The sequence below is a fragment of the Centruroides vittatus genome, unplaced genomic scaffold (assembly GCF_030686945.1).
Source record: "Centruroides vittatus isolate TY-2023 unplaced genomic scaffold, ASM3068694v2 contig_2682, whole genome shotgun sequence".
Lineage (NCBI taxonomy): Eukaryota > Metazoa > Arthropoda > Arachnida > Scorpiones > Buthidae > Centruroides > Centruroides vittatus.
The window spans coordinates 981,377-1,004,462 of record NW_027121707.1 but is presented as its reverse complement, the minus strand read 5'-3'; the positions used below and the strand labels follow the sequence as shown (position 1 = coordinate 1,004,462).

At 32.7% G+C, this 23,086-nt stretch overlaps 1 protein-coding gene across 1 annotated transcript; it reads right to left on the bottom strand.

Moving 5' to 3' along the window:
- Window positions 1-1,550: 1,550 nt before the first annotated feature.
- On the bottom strand, window positions 1,551-19,650 carry LOC136971712 (ribonuclease H2 subunit B). The gene is made up of 10 exons (XM_067266191.1): window positions 19,562-19,650; window positions 17,850-17,921; window positions 17,057-17,164; window positions 15,448-15,512; window positions 14,217-14,322; window positions 13,405-13,572; window positions 9,900-9,978; window positions 9,761-9,812; window positions 3,494-3,574; window positions 1,551-2,031 (listed from the first exon to the last, which is right to left on the bottom strand). Exons 1-10 carry the CDS (start codon window positions 19,587-19,589, stop codon window positions 1,939-1,941), a joined length of 852 nt encoding a protein of 283 aa, XP_067122292.1. The 5' UTR covers window positions 19,590-19,650; the 3' UTR covers window positions 1,551-1,938.
- Between the last annotated feature and the right edge of the window lie 3,436 nt (window positions 19,651-23,086).

The window sequence follows — 23,086 nt, the reverse complement described above, 5'->3', positions numbered from 1 at the left end:
ATCACAAACAACCAAACACCTTAAGTTGCTGAGAAAAATTTAATAAATAACAAACGTTTTCAGCCAAATCTGTTGGCCATCATCAGGTTAAACATATTCGAATGCAAACACAAAATGGAACAAAAAATTTAAATACAAATAAATAAAATAACGGATAAAATATACATATAAGAAAGTAAAAATTAAATGGTTAATGACCTTACCAATACAAAATGGCTGCTTTCCGTGCCCTTGTTCACAGGGCTTTTCTCTACTGCAGTAGTGTGGTTGATAGACAAAAAGAAATCTACAGGATATCGCATATCGCTAGAACTCTAGGGTACAGGGCGGATATGATAACCACACTAATCAAAAACTACAAGAATAACAAAACAAAAGCTCAAGGAGGGGATTTCCGCAAATTCACAAAGTTCACGTATGACAGAAAGAAAGAAGCTATCATGAAGGAAATCTCAGCCCGCAAAAATACCAAGTTAATTTTCAAGAGGGCTCCCAACTTGTACAAATTATTAAGGAACGACAAAGACCGTATTGATAAAGAAAGAATGGCTGGAGTGTACAAAATTCCTTATGAAAACCAAGAACTAGGCATTAATAAAAACTACATTGGAGTTACTAATAGAAGCTTAGGGATTAGATTGAGGGAGCACAAATACAACATCAGCAAAAGATCTAACGCCACAATTCTATCTCAGATGGTGCAGGTTGAAGGCTCGGTAGTCAAGTGGGGTGAAGCAGACATCATTAAACCTGTACACTCACCGACTTTAGTGTTTTGCGCCGAAAAAATTGAAATATTTAAGAGCAGATTACATAATGCCTGCATTAATGCCAGGGATGCTGAAGGGTTGCCTTCGGCATGGAAATATTTAATTAAGAGGTTTGATAGCTCTTAATTTAATGCCTTGATTTTGTTGTCACTGCATATCTTGTATTTGTCAGAATTTCGTATAATTTATTGATAAATGCACTTCTTGCATTTATTAGAGTTTCGTGTAGTTTATTATTTAACCTATACATATTTTTTATATATTTTTGTTATTTATATTTAATTTTTACTTTCTTATATGTATATTTTATCCGTTATTTTATTTATTTGTATTTAAATTTTTTGTTCCATTTTGTGTTTGCATTCGAATATGTTTAACCTGATGATGGCCAACAGATTTGGCTGAAAACATTTGTTATTTATTAAATTTTTCTCAGCAACTTAAGGTGTTTGGTTGTTTGTGATCAGCATATAGCAATTGACCATGAATTTTTCTCAGCTGTGTTGCTCAAACACAAAGATGGCCATACTGTATGATGGTGTATATCATCTGTATGGGTATGCATGATGCAATCTGTTACTTTTATAAATTCGTTGAAACAATTTGGGACATGCACTGAATGAGTCTGGCCACATTCGGATCGTATCCTTAATTTTATTGCATTATTTACTTTTTTCATCGTTTTATACATTAATTAGGGCATTTAACGTCTGTTACGGGATAATTTGATATATTTTTTCAATAACAATGTGTATTCAAAATTATTTTAATTTAACAACCTTTCTAGGAGTAAAAATTATATATTTTTTAAAAAATAAATCAACATATTTACAAATATTTAACATAGGAAATCTTGTCACTTCTGATTTTCAAATGATTTCATGATTAATTTCTGCTCAAGAGGACTCATCTTGTTACTTCCTCGGGATCTGATTCATCTGTGGGACGATCCTCAACTTCTTTTGTTAATCAGAGAACTCTCAATGCTCTTCTTCAAAAGCAATGCAGCAGACTTCTGTTGCATTCTCTCTAAAGAAAAGCACCACAAGCAATTCTCTGGTTAACCAAAAAAGTCAAGAACAAGATCCTAAGAAAGTAGCAAAGACGAATCCTCTCGAGCAGAAATCAAATGATAGTTTGAAGAAATTTTTTGTTAACGGCTGGAATTTCACGATTTTTTGCCAAAAAAGTTTGAGATATTTTTCATTCCTCTTTTATCGACCTTCAAGAGTTTCTTTTGAGATGCAGTCAATTTGGTTGTCTGAAAAGATACTTAATGTCAGTAAAAGGAAATTATCACATAATATAAATATATTGTAACTTCTGAATAAAATTACAGATTAGATTGATTATACATAAAATTAAAACTAATCAAAACAATTAAATACAGTAAAGTACAGTAGACCCCCCTATAACATGGTAGATATGTTCCGTGTTATATGAATCCGTGTTGTACGAGTCACTTAAATATACGAGCCAATCACAGCCCGGCACGTGTGCAGTTTAGGGGCTATGGCTGTTTGAAAGGTTTTCTTCCATAAAATTAATCGATTCTAGATAAATTTGACTCAAATTTCCAAATCACAAATAATTTTTTGGGAATAATCCATATAAACTATGCTAGAAACAAAACATTGTAGGATTACTTACCGAGTGCGCACTGTCAACGACGCCATTGTTTAAGCTTGTTTTTGTCGCGGAGTGGCTCGTCGAACGGCGGGCGCGTGTTTCCCAATCAGCGAATTTTTCGCAGAAAAATAACTTAACTTCGGCAACATCATTAATAAAAATATAATTTTTGTGGTCGTTGAATAATAAATGTTTTTTATAGGTCCAGTGCTCGTTTAAACTTGATGGTTTGTACAATATCCGCTATTGGTCCAGATTCGACCAATCTTGTTGCGACACGAGTCGGCAATGACATTTTACCGTGTTGTTATGAACCCGTGTTATAGGGGAGTCTACTGTATATTATCCACTTTTAAATTTATAAATAATTACATTACTAATTACTGAATTAAATCAGAAAATTTTAAAATACAGGAGCTTCCCTACTTGCAAACAATTTGACCATACATCTAAAACTTAAATTTTGTGCAAATTCCGAAGTTCTCTTGCCAGTCATGAGATGGTGTTGAAGTCAATCTTTAGCCAGTAATGAATAATTCAATAAATAATGAATGTGGATTTATTTCTATTGCATATTGTCATTTTTGCGCGAATTCCAACATTCCATTGCTGCTTGTGAGGTGGCAACGAAGTCAGTAATGTTGGATTAATGGCGTTTTTTGCTATCATTTGCAATTTTTATAAACTTTTACAATTAGTGCTTCAAACCATAATCGTAAATATAGCAGTGGCAATAAATGCAAGAAGTGTGGCACTACTTCTGCGGAAACTATACTTGACATTTTAAAACTAAGTCTGTTAGGTGAAAAACGCTGTGTGACGCAATTGCTACTAAATGGTAGCAAGTGGGTAAATGAGCATAATGTATTCTGAGTACATTGAATGATCGAACACTAACAATACGTGGTTATTCTGTGTACAAATATACGTTCTAGATTAGTTTTCGACTTATGAGAAAACCTGTTCATAAGTAGGGGAGTGCCTGGTACGTCTCTTAATAATGAACGTGTATCTATATTCAAATTTTCTCTCCATCTGCATTTTATAGTTTGTGATTTATAATATACAGTAAACACTAAAACAAAATGACTAACCTTACTGGTTTTGGCATTAGTGTAATTAAATTGATCAAAATAATTTTCAAGAGGTTCTTGAGAATCAGACATTTTGGCCTTCTGAAAAACATTATAAATTTAATTTATATTGATTATAATTAAAATACTTCAAATATAACTGTTCAAATACTTTCAAAGGAAAAAAGTTTCTAAAATCATTTTCGTTAAAATAATTCAGACATAAAATTTCAACATTCAACAATAGGCAATTATTATTAGTTATGTTCACAATTTAAATTAATTAAATAGAAAAAAATATGATATTAATATTAGTTTTTGCCCTATCAACACTAATTGGTCAGATCCAAGCTGTGGCCTATGCAAACCATAATTTTTATTAGGACACACTTTAGCTAAAGATTGACATTGCTTGTATCTGGGATGGGGTAAAGACACTCACAAAAATATATATACAGTGGACCCCCGATATAATGCGCATGTTGGGCGGGAAACAACACCCGGTTATAGTAACCGCGTTATACCGAGCGGCGCGGTGTAACGCGGCAATAATGTCAGGCTCTTTACTTTCAATAATATCAAGCTTTTCTTTTACTCAACAAGCATACAATAATTAAACACTATTCAAAATATATGCAGGAACTCAATACATACACAATTACTCAATACGCAGTAACAATAAAATGCGCTACCCACTAACGCCACACAAACCTGTATAAACATGCTTGAGCTTATCACATCGCGAGCATCGCCCATACTATAACTGAGTGCGCGCTATAGTGAGCAGCACTATAACAAAGGTCCACTGTATATTGTTTATCATCAAATGATAAAAATATTTAGTTAATCTAGTTATGCTTGACATTATGTAGTAGAAAATTACAAACAGTCATTTTTAATTACAGATTTACATTCAAAAATCCAGCAACATTTGGATCTGAGGAGTGCCAGATATTTTATAGTTATATATGCCGTATATATTTAACAGAAAATAAACACTAAATGAAAAGCAAATAAAATTTTAATGTTCATCAACTGAATAAAACAGTTCTTAGAAGAACTGTTTTATTTAGAAGTTTATACAGAATTTTAGTTAGGTGTTCTTCAGAAAACAGTGGCATGCCAACGTGGTAAATTTGAAAGTGTGCTCCGAAATCCATGCCGGAAATCTGAAGGAACCGGATTATTGATGGCCAGATTTTTTAATGTTAACCTGTAGAGTACAATAAAATGAAGATTTAATACCATGATTATAATACAAAATTGGTAAGTATAACAAACATTTTCTGTAATTGAAATATAAACCTATCCCTCTCTTCACATGGTGGATACATTCTGAAGAACACCATATAAGAAAAAGCATGTAAAAATATACAGTACGTACATCCTGTGGGAAAATGCTTGATAGGATCCACAACTTCAACGAAATGAAAAAATAAATTAATAATTTACAAAAGAAACATGAGCTTTCTTACTCTAATATAATTTTTATTGTGGGAACCCGATTTCATTACAAAATAGTACAATTTTTGTTGTATATATATTTGATAATTGCCATTCGATAAATGCCAACTTTTACTTGAGAAAAATCTTGTTTTACATGTTCTCGATGCCAAAAGCAATGCTTTCCCACAACCTTTTGGCCTCCTGGCTGTATGCTACCGACTTTAATATAATAATTAATGGCCCATTGAGGCAGTCGCCACCCATTCCTCTGATGGTTACATCATCACCCAGTCCTCTAACAGAAGTCGTCACCAGCTCCTAACCCATCACATTCATGCTGTGACTCCTAGTTGGATTAACGTCATCGTCACCGAAACGGAATACTTAATTGCGTCCTAATAGGACTAACTTTGGTGTGTACAGGCACGATGAAGTGACGTTTATTTTTTCAACACTAGGCTAGTTGAATCTTTATTTAGTTAGAACGTGTTTTTCTACATCGACGTTTCGGGCTTCAGCCCCTCATCAGCTAACTAAACATATATAAAAAATATATTTTCTACATGGCATAAATAAAAATCAAAAAACTAAAAACTCACATAAATTCTTTGTAGACCATACCTTGCTTTTGCATGGGTACTATACACACAGCAGAAATCGGACGACACTTAGGCTTTACATTTTCAATATCAATTTTTTCTCGCAACTTTAACTCCATAAAAACCAAACCGTTTTTTCATTTTATTACATAAATAAGATAACTTCTGTAGAAATTAAAAAATTAAAAACCAAAATTTACAAATTCCAAAGGTCGTTTTTACTACCTCATCGACCAATCCGACAATTTGCATATAGCACTGTGTGCCGTAAGTTGCACCTATTAACAAATTAATTAGCCAACATTTAGAAACCCTTAAGGGAATTACAAAGATTTTTAATTTACAATTTTTTTATATTACAATAAATCACTATTTGGCTTAACGTTTACACTGTATATTTTTCTCTTTATCTAATTTACATAACATTAATACGGAACATTATTTCATTAAATAATTCTGTCTTTACCATTCGATTATCGCAAATTATAATAATTTAGTACATTTCTTCATATTATTTTCATTATATTATTTTTAACCAATTATTATGAATTTTAACGCTTAAGTTTTTATTTATACAACCTTGGTTTTTGTTTCGTAGTATTTCAACGCTTTCTTTAAATTTTCTATCATAAATCCTTTTCTCTTTATGTAAAATCTGTATATTTGATTGATTTATATTACAATTATTGATTACACAATGATCATAAAAAGCTGAGTTCAAACGACTATATTTTAAATCGGATATGTGTTCTTTAACACGCGTTTTTAATGTTCTTTTGGTTTCGCCTATGTAAAAACTATTATTCTCACAAGTACAGGGTATTTTATAGACGACATTTTTAATTTCATTTTTATCTGAATATGAAAAGATTAATAAAGAACTTAGAAAAAATAACATACAGCTTGCACCAAATTATAAAAATTTAATATCTAGATTAAATCAGAAACAACGTTCAACAAATAATATAGAAGATAAAAATGAAATTAAAAATGTCGTCTATAAAATACCCTGTACTTGTGAGAATAATAGTTTTTACATAGGCGAAACCAAAAGAACATTAAAAACGCGTGTTAAAGAACACATATCCGATTTAAAATATAGTCGTTTGAACTCAGCTTTTTATGATCATTGTGTAATCAATAATTGTAATATAAATCAATCAAATATACAGATTTTACATAAAGAGAAAAGGATTTATGATAGAAAATTTAAAGAAAGCGTTGAAATACTACGAAACAAAAACCAAGGTTGTATAAATAAAAACTTAAGCGTTAAAATTCATAATAATTGGTTAAAAATAATATAATGAAAATAATATGAAGAAATGTACTAAATTATTATAATTTGCGATAATCGAATGGTAAAGACAGAATTATTTAATGAAATAATGTTCCGTATTAATGTTATGTAAATTAGATAAAGAGAAAAATATACAGTGTAAACGTTAAGCCAAATAGTGATTTATTGTAATATAAAAAATTGTAAATTAAAAATCTTTGTAATTCCCTTAAGGGTTTCTAAATGTTGGCTAATTAATTTGTTAATAGGTGCAACTTACGGCACACAGTGCTATATGCAAATTGTCGGATTGGTCGATGAGGTAGTAAAAACGACCTTTGGAATTTGTAAATTTTGGTTTTTAATTTTTTAATTTCTACAGAAGTTATCTTATTTATGTAATAAAATGAAAAAACGGTTTGGTTTTTATGGAGTTAAAGTTGCGAGAAAAAATTGATATTGAAAATGTAAAGCCTAAGTGTCGTCCGATTTCTGCTGTGTGTATAGTACCCATGCAAAAGCAAGGTATGGTCTACAAAGAATTTATGTGAGTTTTTAGTTTTTTGATTTTTATTTATGCCATGTAGAAAATATATTTTTTATATATGTTTAGTTAGCTGATGAGGGGCTGAAGCCCGAAACGTCGATGTAGAAAAACACGTTCTAACTAAATAAAGATTCAACTAGCCTAGTGTTGAAAAAATAAACGTCACTTCATCGTGCCTGTACACACTAATCAAACACAACACGGTTTCGACAAAATCAGGACTAACTTTGTCGCCAAAACCTGGGACTATTCTAGACTTCACCTTTACTCCCAGGAAAGGGAGGTTACCATGTCTACTAGCAGACCAACTAAACTTCAGGTATTTACATCTACACGCAATATCATGTAAACTCTCTCTCTCGTGACCCACCTAGGGTGTATAGGTCAGTTATTTTGACCTAATATTGTGTATATATCATGTAATCCTTTTTTCTTTTCAAATAAATTATTATTAGTTGTTAAATCGGCATCTGTGTGATTCGCTTCCTACTCGCCATTTCTCAGATCTCCTCCCTCCCAAATCCGATTGCTTGCACATGCAACTGCTTGCGTGACCTAGCAACAACACAGACATTAAACAAATACAGCTCTAGTTACTGTGCAGTGTCTTCTATCCTGACATAGTCTTGACCCTTTGTTCAAGTAATGTGGAAGCATAGGGGTCACTTTGCATATTGTCACATTATTAACATTATTTGTACATAAATATAGTAAACACAAGGCAGCAGAGGAAACAGAAAATCAACATACAGCATTCTCTGATGTACATACTGTACTGTACTCTGCTTAAAAAAAATAAATGAACTCTTGATTTCAACAAAAATAGTAACCTTTTAGCAATAACACAATTTTAACAAATAGTTAAATTTAGAAATTTTCAAATAAACTGTTTTTTCTTCATAAAAAAGGTTTAGTTTTCTTTTGTCAACTGCATTATTTCAAATTGTATAAAATCAGACCATGTAAAAAGTGTGTATTTTATATTATATAGGTATACCTCGCCTTACGTCAGTAATTGGTTCCAGGAGAGGCGACGTAAGTCAAATTTACTCGTGTAGTTACGACGTAAGTCGAAACTACGGTGGAAAACGCCAATAATGAGCACTTAAAGACCGCTAAATAAGACGACAACACAGAAACACAGATGTTTTCATGTTTCGTTCTCTAGGATTTGATGATGATTATATTAACATTTACTGTAAATGTACATATTTTAATATGATTTTATGTGCTTTTAACGCTTTTCTAGTGATATTACGACTTCAATATTTGTGGCGGACGGATGTAAAGTCGAATAAAATGACTTAAACTTGATTTTTATTTTTCCATATACTTTTTTGACAAACGACGTATAATCGAGAACGATGTAACTCGAGGTATACCTGTATTCTATAATGAAATATATTTTATATTTTTCACATATAACATTATCTAAGTATTTGATCTTGCATAAGCATATACAAAACCCATCATCTCTCACCTGATTTTAATCCTGTTAATAAGTTAGTAATATTAAAGTGATATATAATTAATTTAATTATCAACAACCATGAGGCAGATAATAGTGAGGGCTTATTGGACCAATGATGGGCACAAACACTCGGGGATCAAGTGAAAACAATTTAATAAACACAAAAATTACTACATAAGTATGGAAACGAAAACCCAAAATGCATTTCGGACTATTTTCCCGATAGGAAATAGTCCCTCATCAGTTGGTATGAACTAAGGGTAATGCTATATTAAAAAATTATACAAGGTAACGGTAAACTTAAAAACTATGCCTAAAGCTATACAATATAAAGATGAAAACGCCGTTATAACTGTATGAGCAGCAAGCTTATCAGTGTAGACAGGTGTAATAAATCGTCATAATGTAGCATGGTGGTGTGACGTACAGCAGTGATTCTCAAAGTGGGGGTCGCAACCCCCAAGGGGGTCGTGAAAAATTGATGCCAGATCAATTTTTTCAAGTATTTTATAAATTTACTATGGATTCATGTTTAGAAATAATAGAAATAAAAAATATATAAAATAATTTTTACTTAAATAAATTGCACATATAAATAATAAAAATAATATAAATATTTAAATACGAGCCTAACCCCCTCCCTCGGGATGTTTTTTGACACATACTTATTCTTCGGGGGTCCTTTGAAATTTTTAAGTGCAGAAGGGGGGTCGCGGTCCAAAAAGTTTGAGAAACACTGACGTACAGGGTGCTGATACAAAACAGTTATAAGTTAGACAATTGTTGGTTTATGTAGTTCATAACTGTAAACCAATAATTTTGTATCTTGCAGCAACATCTCTCTTTAGGAGCAGATAAATTAAGTTGTTAAGTTTTAAAACAAAAGAAAATTTAACAAACGATTATTTGGATTCTCGTAATAATATAATTAATAATTTAATATAACCTTTCTTTCACATTCTGAAGGGCTTCCACTGTCGGCAACTTCAAAAGAAATACTACAGAAAATTTAAAAGAATGAATATTAATTATCATAAAATTTTTAATTAAAATATACATATATATGCACAAATAATATTACTTACTTTAAAGCTTCTGAAAGTTTTTGACAATATTTATCATCAAGATACTGACAAATAATTTCATAAGCACATTTACGTATTCCTGCAAATTTTATAATGTATTTTATTTTACATTCCTTATAATTCTATTTTAATTTTAAATTAAGATTATTATTTTAACATAAAATATTCAAAATAAATATAAAACTTTTACATATTGTGTCAAAAGGCATATAAAGCATTGCTCGATGGTCTAACCGAGCTGATGTCACTTTTAATAACAGCCGGAGTTTTCCATGGACTGCGACATTACGTTCCAATGCCCATTGCACTAAGCTGTGCTGATTCAGCCTGTTTTACATGTAAAATCAACATGTTCTTTCATTCATTGTCATATCAACCTGTACATTGAACCTCTATGGTGAAAATCTCTATCAAACCAAGATAGTCCGACCAGGTATATGCCTGTCTTATCTCCATCATTCACACTGCCCTAATTTGTTCTAAACAGTTACACGATAGTTAATAAGTATTTAACTTATAGCTGGATGCTGTTTACCTAGCATAAGGCTCCCACAGATGATACAGATCTGCCTGTGACCATGTATCTGTCACTAACATTGCTCAGATGTATTACGTTGTCTCTCTACTGAGCAATTGACCATCAGACAGACTGTTGTAACGAGGCCTTTTATGATCCAAAGAAGAAAACCACAGGCAAAGGCTGACTGGATGAAATACTCAAACTACCATGTGCAATGAAGTGTGTGTCTAGCTCTTCTTAGAAGTGAACAGGCCACCAACTTATGACAATATGTGGGGATATCAACAACTACCAATGTATGTATGAGTCAACATTATCAGGCTTGCGATACACTTGAAAAACAAAGACCCTACCATTAACTTTTGAACACAAAAAACAACATACAATTTCATTTTTAGATGTGCAAATTTTTCACCAGGAACACGATTTGAAGTTTGAGATATTTCACGAATTTATACTCCTCCTAATATTACCCTAAAGTTGTATTTCAGCTACAAATATTCATGCATACAACTATTAGCATGTTGATACACAGGACTTATTTCCTAGTATTTCCATCTAACTTATTTAGAACTTATTTAGACAACTCATTGCAATGTTTAGATGCAAACTCTAGAATGTAGACAAGCAATTGCAAACTTTCTCTGAAGATGGGTTAAAACTGAATTCAAAATTGATTAACTCCAAACTGTGAGTCTAATGTTTAATTTGAATAATTAAAAATAACAAAAAATGCTTACAAATTTTGCTTTATTTAACCTCTGAGGTTTATTATTAAGACTTTTCATAACAGCTTTATGACTCAGCTCTCATACAACATACACAAAGTTTTGACATCTACAAAATATTTTTAAAATTTGATTTGTTGTGAAACCGTGTTGTATTGTCTTAGAAGTGTTGAACACAAAATCGTGTTAATAACAATCACATGGCTTTTTCCACCTTTATTTAGTTGAAACTAAATAAAGGTGTGTTCAACACTTCTAACATTTTTAAAATTATTTATAAATTCTAGTATTAGCAAGGTTGAGGCCAAAGTTTTAAATTCGAAAACGTGTACATCGGATGTTCGGCGCCGCTTTCTTGTAAGCCTAGAAGTTTGACAATGGCGTTTGGAATGTCGAGCATGATTCCACCGACTTTCCAAACACCATTGTCAAACGTCTAGGCTTATGGGAAAGTGGCACTGAACGTCCGACATACACGTTTTCGCGTTTAAAACTTTGGCCTCAACCTCACTATGTTCTAAACATTCGATGTGGTATCTTAATATTGTTGCAAAGGTCATTGGATGACCCACAGGTCAGAGGTTCACTATTACTGGTCTAGACAATTAAAGATGCATTTATTATAACAACAAAATTATGTTACAAACCATCACATAAGCTTATGAAATACATAATACATGATGGATATGTACTGTACCACAAGGGAAGAATGTTAACTTCATTAAAATGAATCTATGATCTAAAACAGATTTTTGTTTGGGTCACTATTAATAACAAAAAACAACCATATTAACCATCCTTTGTATTTTCTGCCAGAGTATTGGATGATCTTAGGTTAATGTTACCTATGGTTCCAAGATGGCGGCTCATTTCTGATTCCAACAAGGAAACAGTGGGGACGCACATTCTAACCTAACCTAACCTAACCTAACTATTCTAAAAATTTTGTTGGTAATAATTATGGTAATTTATTAGAATAGGCTAGATTAGGTTAGAATGTGCATCCCGCTGTTTCCCTTCAATTTGCTGGAATCAGAGATGAGCCGCCATCTTGGAACCATAGGTAACACTGACCTGATCTTATATCGACTCTTAACATAATTGAAATTCTTATCTATTATAATCTTATCTTACTGTACGTACACTCTTAATTTGTTTATATTTTATAAAAAATACTTTTGCTGATACAAAAAAAATGTCATTTGATTTTTATTTTGATTTTACACACAGTTAAGAGTTGAAATTCTAACTAATTGCTTCTAAAATTGTTTCACGATGACGATATTTCTGTACACATTGAAAACTTTTCAGTCTATTAAAACTCATTTACTTTCGATTTTTAACATCAATAAACTGAATATGTTTTGTTCGTTAGTATTCAATTGTTTCTTGTCATGAAGAACTTATCAAAAAAACACAGCTGATTCATTACGTAGACATTATTACATAAAAAGGATAGACATTTCAGGCTATTCACCTCTCTTCGGACCTTATTACACACATCTGATAAAATTGAAGTGATATATTTAATGGTGACATCTTCGGCAACGAAACAAATTAACACACAAAAAAAAACCATTAAAACAAATCACCAATTTTAAAGTAAAAAATTAAATACGTAACATGGCCGGCGTTTATTTACATTTAACAAATATAAAATATAATTACGACTATACAAAGTTGAAGACTTTGTCTTGTCTTTAATCCGCCGTTCGCACCATCAGCAATCCTTTTAAATTTCACAAACTCCTGGAGGCGACCTTTCCTTAGAGGCTTCAATCTCCGTAAAAGAATGTAAAACAGGTAAAAAGCGTCCTCTAGTGCTATTGCCACAGTTAAATTATTACATTTTAAAGTAAAAAATTAAATACGTAACATGGCCGGCGTTTATTTACATTTAACAAATATAAAATATAATTACGACTATACAAAGTTGAAGACATTCTTTTACGGAGATTGAAGCCTCTAAGGAAAGGTCGCCTCCAGGAGTTTGTGAAATTTAAAAGGATTGCTGATGGTGCGAACGGCGGATTAAAGACAAGACAAAGTCTTCAACTTTGTATAGTCGTAATTATATTTTATATTTGTTAAATCACCAATTGTTTTGTTCTGCTTTTAATTACTTTAATGAGAATTAATAATGGTATTAGTTTAATTAAGAGCAGTTTTAAGTACGAATATAAATTTTTACTTAAAAAATAACTTGATTTTTTGCCTGAATAATTAAAATTATACAGATTAAAACTTTAATTCTTACTTTCTATTTGTTGAGATTTATTCTTTAATACTAAGCCTGCAACCTTGGATCCATTTGAACATTCTATTTCTTTTTCTTTTAATAACAAAACTAAGTTTTCAAACTTTAATTTTAACCACTGAATTGTCTTTACTTCACTATATTTATACAGTGATTCATCTCCAAATTCTGAAACAAAGTAAGATTTACATTAAAAATCACATTAATAATGTAATGATTGAAATATAACTGCCATATTTGACTAAATAATTTTAAACTACAGAATAGAATTTACTCTTAACATACACAATCTGTTTTAAAACATTTATGACAGCAAAGCGGCAGGGGATAGCTGATGGAATGAAATTTCTCTCCAATCTTTTTTGCTCCCGTCAGTCAGTCAATGACTCATAAAGCAAGGTTGGAGACGGTAATTTGGGAAGCAGAAGCTGTCCAAAAGCTCATCAAATATCAATGGCTTTCCAAATGCTATCAAAACCTGAAAATGGCCTCTAATATCCCACTATTCACTACCATATAGAGCTGAAGACTTCTAACAAAATTGCTAATAGGTCACCACCGAGTGCTAGCGTGTTGCAGCATGCAAAGTCCAAAAGAAATGTTCATTTCATTCAGTCATGATCTCTTCAGCTCCCCTAACAATCTCTCATGCTTAAAAGTACTTTTTCAGTGTTCAGTTCTCCATACCGAATGTATCGTTGGTAAAAAATTGCACAGAATATTCAGAAATAAAAATATAAATTTTTTTTAGCTATTTCTCAAAATATGGTGCCAAAGTTTATGTAATTTAACAATAAGATATTAAATGTTACCTTTTTTATCTGTAATTAAATCGATTCGACTTAAACAGCATTGAGGAAGAATCTTATAATCGGGAAAACTTTCGTCTACAAATAATTGATCAAGAGGTGAATAAACCTAAAAATAAATAATATAAAATTAACTTTTTATAATTCAAAAGAAACTGTATTAAATATGCTGATACTTTAAAAGCATCGTAACGAAAACCATGAAATGTTGAACTTCGTATTGTCGCAATGCAAATAATGGCCGATGATTCTCAAAGAACAATAATGATATTTATTAACTAAGTTAAATGAACAAATAACAAATTTAATTAGACACACTTAAAATATAAGCAAAAAAAAAACAAAAAAGTTTTAAGTGTTTGAGTATAAGAGAAGACACATAACACGTGTAGAGTATTTGATTTTTTTTAAAAATTTATTCATTTTCAAAATGTCAGATTTCCTTTATAATTTACTAGAAGGTAGGCCTGGCATTGCTCGGGCAAAAGTAACGATAACAAGATTAAGATTATTACGTTATAGTCAATCTTACCCATTTTCACAGAATGCAAGAATTGGGTCCTCCCGTTTCCAGACTAATTACAGAATTTTTAGATGGGTCTAAAAATATGTTCGATTTCCCACAAAAACGAAAAAACTGCATCTGCGTCTCGCACATCGCTTTCTCTTAACAATTCCATTGTTGACACTTCCATTGTTGATGGAAGTGTTAAGCCTTAATCCTGTTCCTCTCCCCCGTGGGGAGGTATTTCGAAAAATCCCTTCTTAGTGAGCATTCTCGTGACGTACCCTAACTGTGTACTAAAATTTCAACTCCTAACCGTTTGGGCTCTGCACTGATTATTATTATTATGATCATCAACTCATCTCGATTATATATATAGATATGGAAATGTTGTCGACAAAGAAAAATACATAACTCGGCTGTCAATCAAAAATATTAGAGAATGTCTTCGGCGAATATTGGAAAAATATTTAAATAATAGATTAAAAGAGGATGACTATTAATTCTGATAAGACCAGTAATAGATGTGCTTAGGTTTATCTTTACGCAATGTCCCACTCCTATAGTTGCAAGGACTTTTGTGAATGTAATCTTGAAAGATATTTTGTATGAATAGAAGATTAAGATCATTGTGATTATTTGATTAATGTACAGATCATACACATTACACATACTAAGTCCTAAAGATATACATACAATCCGTTTTTAATCATAAAAAAAATTCCTTACTTCTTTTAAATAAGGTAATATCAAAAAAAGTGGATCAACTGTAGTAGTAACATAGATAACACCATCTGTAAAAAGATATATTAAAATAATACATTTTTAACATACAATAAGTATAGCCATAAAAGTTAATAATCCATAAGTTATAAATTAAACTATCATTAAAATATTATCACAGACCCAGCACTTATTTAAAATATTACAGGAAGTATTTTCTCCAAATAACCTTTGAATAGTGTTTCACTCTATCAATTCATCTATATGATGTTTTTGTTCGTTTGCTACGCACTCTCGGGCAGTTTGACCAATTGCTATAAAACTCAGCAGTTACGTTAACATGCTATTACGTTCTAACTTAGATAATGTCGTACGTACCACCCTAAAATATTGATTTAATTTCTATATATCAATTAATTTGTTTAAATCCAATGAACTGGCTTTAAATGTAGAACCAACTACTGGCAAAAAGGAATTTTTAAAAATAATAAACTAAATATAATTCATACAAATTTGAATAATATTTGGTAATATATGGAAGATTTTACAGATATTCGTGTTTACTACAACACTATTTGACTCTCTACCAACACTGGGAATATACTACAATCGCAACACAACAAAAAACGAGCCTGTTACTGGTGTGTTGAGGCATTGCAAAAACGAACCATGCAAATTGAGGCATTTATCATATCTTGGCATAAAATTGAATTTTGCTGCCTGTGATATGAACCATTTCTAGACATTCTGCTTTCCCTCGTCGTTGCTGCCGACACTCTGGCGCCAAGAAATGTCAAGGTGCCAGAATATATAGAAATCACTTTGGTCACTAAGTCTGGATTACGGGGATGAGTGATTTGTTTCCAGCAAAATGACTTAAGCAGCTCCTGTGTCGTGCTTGTAAGTGTTTTTTTTTTTTAAATTATATTTCATAAGCATTTTTCCCAATATGCTGATAAAATCTTTAATTGTCATGCAATTTTTACATACTTTATTTGGAGAAATTATCATTTTAACATTTATTACAATGCATTTGATACTTCATTTTGAACTTTTGGATCTTTTTAAACCTTTTCAAACCTGTTATTTATTTTGTTTTCTTTTCAAATTTTAACATATAATTCTTACAAATTATATAAAATGTTTAAGATAAAATACAAAATACTTAGTTTTATATTAGTTAATACAGGTACTCCTCACTTTACGATGGAGTTCCGTTCCAACGACTATGCCATTAAGCGAATTGGTCGATAAGCAAGGAGCTTGCGTCGAGAATATAGGATCGTTGTAAAATTATACAAATTATGCAACAAACGTCAAATTTATTCATAAAAAGACTATTAGCCAATTATAGTAAGCTTAGTGCGCATGTCACCATTCGCCACTGACCGACCCTCGAGCTGAGAAAGGGGATTCCCCGAATTGCAGGTCAAAACTCGATTGGTCGTTAAGCAGATAGGTCGTAAAGTGTGGAGTACCTGTATTGTTTGCACAAACCTCTAGGTTTAAGCATTGTCACCTGTCATTAAAGATTAATACTCACAACATGAATTTTTAAATTATTTTGTAATAATTTTATCATCAGCTTTGAATAAACTTCTACATATCTGTTTACCTTGTTCCACAGAATCATCAATAAGCCATGAATTTTTACGATTCTGAAATTGAAGTATTTCATGCAGCTGATATTTCTTTTCGTCGAAAATATACTTTACTGGATTACCTGAGGAAATAATTTATGACATAATTAGGTTTTGAATTTATAAAAATAAATCTACTTTATTGGAATAAGAAAGCAAGATATTTAAAAGCACTTTGAAAATGTTATAAATTAAATTTATCTTTGTGAAAATTTTTCTAACTTTCCTTCTTCTCAATCTCACTCTTCTTTAGATCCACATTTACGAATTCTTTGGTGTCCTGTCCCTTCTTACTCTGAACATTTTGATGTTTCTTGGTGTCAAACACATTCTTCTGATTTCAAATCGACTTCAGGTGCAAAGGATTCGACTTTCCGTATTGGGAATAGACTTCATCAATTGAGGATTCATCACGATCATGCTTTATTCCTTTATAATCAGGAAAATCATTTGTGTTGTATCTTCTTTAGCCAAATAAAAAATGATCGTCACCAATAAACATTGGAATATCAATGGTAAGAAATAGACAGGATGCCGAAGAATATGTAAATTTATTACTAAACAACACACACAGATTTTTTAGTAATAAGTTCCCCCGAAAGTAGATTAATTCAAAAGTGAGATATTAAATTCTCTAAAAAGATTTGTTTTTTTTTTTAATAAACTTTTATTAAGCAACATACTATTTACTACTACAGTTAGAATATTAAAGAATATTTATATTTATTAAATCAGTTTTTATCATATTATTTATATAAAATTCTCTACCTGTTTTTAAACATTTCAATGTTGTTATTCTGTACGTGTTTTCCGATTCTTCCTCGTCATCAATTAAATTTTCTAAAGAAAAAACAAATTAATGGTAAAACTGTAGCTCCGCAGAGCTCTATAAGAGTAAAAACAATCAAAATAACCTATGCTCTACATCAGGGGTGGCCAACAAGTCGATCGCGATTGACCGGTCGATCGCCAAGCCAATTTTGGTCGATCACTAGCAATGTCTTGACTTAATGTATTATATTTGTAACCGAACGCAACTGTATGCATGCAGTTATGACTCGACTCATAAGCAGTGAGTGCACACTTCGTACTGAAACAGTGTATAAACATAGTATGTATTTCACACTTCCTCCTCCCCACTTAGACTATGCCTATGACAAGTCGATCCTGACAATTTTTACGATAAAAAGTAGATCTTATGTGCACAAAAGTTGGCCACCCCTGCTCTACATGTAAACTTTCACAAGATATAGCCCCTGAAATTTTAAAGACCTTCAAAAACGGGGTAAAATTTAAATGAAAAAACCCAGAACTATTTCTCAAAATGTTAAAAATCAACTGTGTTCATTTTACTAGAGACAGCTTAAGTTCATAAACCACGAGAAACACCATCGCACCGACGACTTCTAGAGCACAATTGGAGTCAAGCTGTAAACTTACAGGTTGATAGCTCTGCATTTAAACCAAAAAATGCCATCTAAAAACTACTTATAATTCATTCGATACTCACAATGGAACTTGGTATCAATATTTAGACTTCAATAAATAATATCAGAAATTTGTTATTCACATTCAAAAATGTACCCAGTAATTATCAAAGCACGTAATTTATTAGATTTGTGGGTAGCATTCCTATTAAAGCATGAATTTTACACAGCTGTCAACAATCCCACATTCCAGAGCCTCATCCCTAAATCCCATAAATTGTCCCACAAACACAATTTTTGGTACGTCTTCAATCAACTAGGGCCGACTGGGAGTTTTGCAGGAAAAAAAAATATTATCAGAGCCCCAAAATATTTACAAAATAGAATTTTTTAAAATTTTCTTAGAAATTTGAAAGTACAGGGCTTCGTCAATCGCAGGACTGCAGTCCACAGCTTGAAAAACTCGCATCCGAGCCAGCCCCGCTAACATTTTGCCAGAAGTGTTTGTTTAAGTTATGGCAATGCAACAGTTGAGCAATCTGCCTAGGGGAATGCCTTCTGGGAGGTCTTTTTAAGGGCAACTGGCACATATCCAGGCAGTACGGACATGAAGAAAACCCAGGAAAGTCCAGTGGCTAGCCCATCATGGCAAGGTGCAAACCCACCACCGAAATCCCAGTGTTTGGGAAACAGAACTGCTTGGCCCTCAAAGGTATTCATTCTAAAATTCTTGACTTCTAGAACATAAATTCATTTACGTTATAGAAATCAATACAATTGTACATTTTAAAAATAAACCAAGACTTGCTTTGCTCTATAACGAGGAAGTGCAAGTACTTCGTTTCCAAAAAGAATTTTGTAAATTTTTTTTTTAATTTATAAACTGTTCCTAAGAACATGGCATTTGTCCATTTCAGACCACGTTGTCCCTCAATTACGACACGTGGTTAATTAACAGAACTTATTTTAAGATGTTTTAACGCATAAATTTTATTTTTTATATATATATATTTCCACGTGACACCATAAAATTCGTTGCAATTGCAAACTCACTTGGAATTATAAATACTTTCTGAGCCATTGTATCATCTTATTCGTAAACACAGAAAATAAAATGTGCAACGTGTCACTTTCGATTTCGCGCCACGTGACGGGTACCACCTAACGTCAAAATATTAAAAGAATTTCGACAAAATATAACAGAGATAAATCTTTTAAAATTCGTTTCCGTTTAATATAAAATTAATTAATTTACGAAGCTACTCTGAAAAAACATAAAATAAAAAAACCGATAACTTCCGATAGTGTTTCTGTATTATAAATACTCATCGGCATCCAGATAGATTGCCCAAGTGTCACATTGCCATAAACAACTACAGTGATACCTTGGTTTTCGTTGACTTCGGTTATCGTTGGTTTCGGTTTTCGTCGATTTTTTTCGCGAAAAATCTGTCTCGGTTTTCGTCGATTGCCTCGGATTTCGTCGGCGTGCTCAAGTGACCTCGCTGCTAATTTTGCGAAAACAAAGGGCGACCCACGCGTCTTCCGGCGCAGTGTGGCGTTATTTCTCATTGTGTGAACATTACCCCGCGACGGCCCACCATTGGCCAACGGTTCCGTTCCCTGAACACTAGGAGTTCGGTCGTGGTTTCGCGCTTCGCCAGGGCGGGCTGGCCACGTGAAGTTTTCCGGGTTTTCTCCACGTTAGTTACCCTATTACGGATTTCTCGGAAAGAATTATTCCCCTCGATACGACCATCATAAACGCATACAACTATTATTACGTGACAATTACGTCACACTTTACCACGGGGCGATATAGGCTAGAAGCTCGTGTCCAACTAGCTTCTACAAGACAAGACATTACCCCGCGTGTCTAGCCGCATAATTCTATTGCTTTCATCTTAATGCTAATTATCTTATCTTTAATCTTAATGCTTTTATCTTTATGCTAATTAGTCTTTTATGTTAATTTCCTATTGCTTTTAGTATTTAATGCTATATTAATTCTCTATAAAATGTGCTTTTGGTATGTATTTTGGAATGTCTAGAACGAATTAATTGGATTTACATTGATTCATATGGAAATAATTGCCTCGGTTTTCGTCGGTTTCGGATTTCGCCGAGTGTTTTCGCACAGATTATCGACGAAAACCAAGGTATCACTGTAATTCAATCCCTCGATGGGAAGTGCCTCCCGGGAGGACTTTCAATGGGAAATTGGCCTCTGTTTAAGTTTACTTAACGAAAAACTTCGCGTGGTCAACCCGTGGTCAATGATCAGTGGTTTTATACACTCAGCTACTGGTGGGATTCGGGTAGCTAGGGATTTTTCCTGAGCCCGGAGGAAATTTGGGGTCCGTACTGGTTCTTGCCCTCATAAAAAGCCAAAATCAGTAAATATCATCCAAAAAGTTAAAGGGTAAAAGTCGAAAAGTAGTTGACTGATAAAGATAGCGGGATGAATCCGCTCATTACAGGTGGGTAAACGTATGTAAATAAACATGCTGCAGCTGTACAATTCGACGAACTATGATGATACAATTAGCTCCGCTACAGAAGAAACGAACGGTTGGAATTCGCTGAATTGAAAAGTAAATAAGAAATATATCCGTAAAAAAGCCAATATCGATGACACTATGACGGGAAAAGCAATCTTCAAAAAGATGCAAAAATTATAAGATAATAGCGAGGTTGAGGCCGAAGTTTTAAACGCGAAAACGTATACGTCGGACGTTCGGCGCCTCTTTCCTGTAAGCCTAGAAGTTTGACAATGGCGTTTGGAAAGTCAGTGGAATCATGCTCGACTTTCCAAACACCATTGTCAAACTTCTAGGCTTACAGGAAAGCAGCGCCGAACGTCCGACGTACACGTTTTCCCGTTTTAAACTTCGGCCTCAACCTCGCTAATATGCAATTAATTCGTCGGCCGGATAGCCTAGCGTTTAAGGTAGTATTCTACCACTCTGGGGAGTTGGGATTGAATCCCAATGGGTTGAAAAATCTTAGGAGTTTTTCGGCATCGTCCATCGGGCTATCATTGAGCCCTCTCATTTACCATCATTGTGAGCCTGCCGAATACATAATGGGTTTTATAAAAGGAGGCCCCTAACCTAAAAGGTATCTACCTAACAGAAATAGTTTTTTAAAAACCTCATAAATTAATGTTATTTTAACTAATTGTAAATTATAATTTTCTACGTCTTTTTCCAGATTGATTTCCCTGTCAAAGTGTCGCTGATTTTGGCTTTTACGGACTTACCGTATTTATTATTCATTTTTCAATTCAGAAAATTTCGACTCTTTGTTTTGCTTTAATAGAGATAATTGTATAATCAATGTCCGTTGGATTGTACAGCTGAACATTTATTTGCATACGTTTACTTATTTATAACAAGCCGGCTCATCCCGCTATCTTTACCCCTCAACAAATTTTCTACTTTACCCTTCAACTATTTGTATGATTATCACTGATTTAGGTTTTTTGCACACTTACATTTATATTTTAATACTGTGAAATCCAACTGTTTGTCTCTATTCTGGTGGAGACAATCGTATTTTAATTGTCTGTTGGATTATTCAACTGCAGTACTTCATTTATATTTGCTCTCCCCCAGTATCAAGTGGATTCATCCCCTTATTTTATAAGCCAACCAATCTTCGACTATACTCTTCAACAAAGTGGATGGTGCCCGTTGCTAATTAATTCTAAATTATCTTGTAATTTCTTACGTATTTTTGCAGGTTAGTTGTTTTCTTAGCTTATCTTTTATTTGTTTTGTTTCATTTTGTATGCGGCAACGCGACAGATGGGCGATACTACCCGGTAGGGCTTTCTACGGAAAACTGGTCCCTATTTAAGTGTTACTAACGTAAATAAAACCCAAAATTTCATTTGGTCAATCCCGTTGGTGAGGCGCGAACCCACTCCCAACTACCAGTGTTCATAGGTAAAAAGGATGCAAGAATATGATCGCCGTCCTACATTAAGTACAGGTGTGATCACATTAGTGTTTCTACACAAAACTCGTTTATCAAAACTTAAATCTTTCCTCCTCGCATTAAGAGAGCTTTTTTTTTTTTCTTTTTTTTCTTAGCAAGCCATTATGGGTTTGGCCAGGCTCATAATGAGGCGTCCGGATTCGATTCCGGGCGATACTTATGTGAAATAGATAATAGTTACTGTACTATTTCTGCAGAAACGTTAACAATTATTCTTTATTTTGAAATTCAAACTTAAAAAATTAAACTCTGATTGTCAATTTCTATTTAATGAGATCCCGCGTTAAAACAAAACTAGCAAAACACCAATTATATACAACAATGTCGCCGATGACATCGTGTTTCGATGACTTTGGTTGACTACTGATTGGATGATTTGTGTTATTTAAGCATTAGAGTTACAATTTAGAGGTTTATTTCTGTTTGTTGTGGAAAACAAGCGGAATAAAATTCGAAACAGAAATAAACTTTTTTAAAAATCAATGACACGTGGTTTAAAGGAAAAACAGTGCGCATGAGATTTTTTTAAAACTCTTTCCGCCCTGTGGGCACTAAGAGGGCCTCTTTTAGTAGGCC

Bases quoted from the DNA above. Each gene is read 5' to 3' on its own strand.
- LOC136971712 (XM_067266191.1), bottom strand. From the start codon at position 19,589: ATGGCTCAGAAAGTATTTATAATTCCAA. The intron at 17,165-17,849 runs GTAGAGAATTTT...TTATTTCCTCAG, and splicing joins ATTGAAATGTTTAAAAACAG to GTAATCCAGTAAAGTATATT. The intron at 2,032-3,493 runs GTTAGTCATTTT...GTATCTTTTCAG, and splicing joins CTAATGCCAAAACCAGTAAG to ACAACCAAATTGACTGCATC.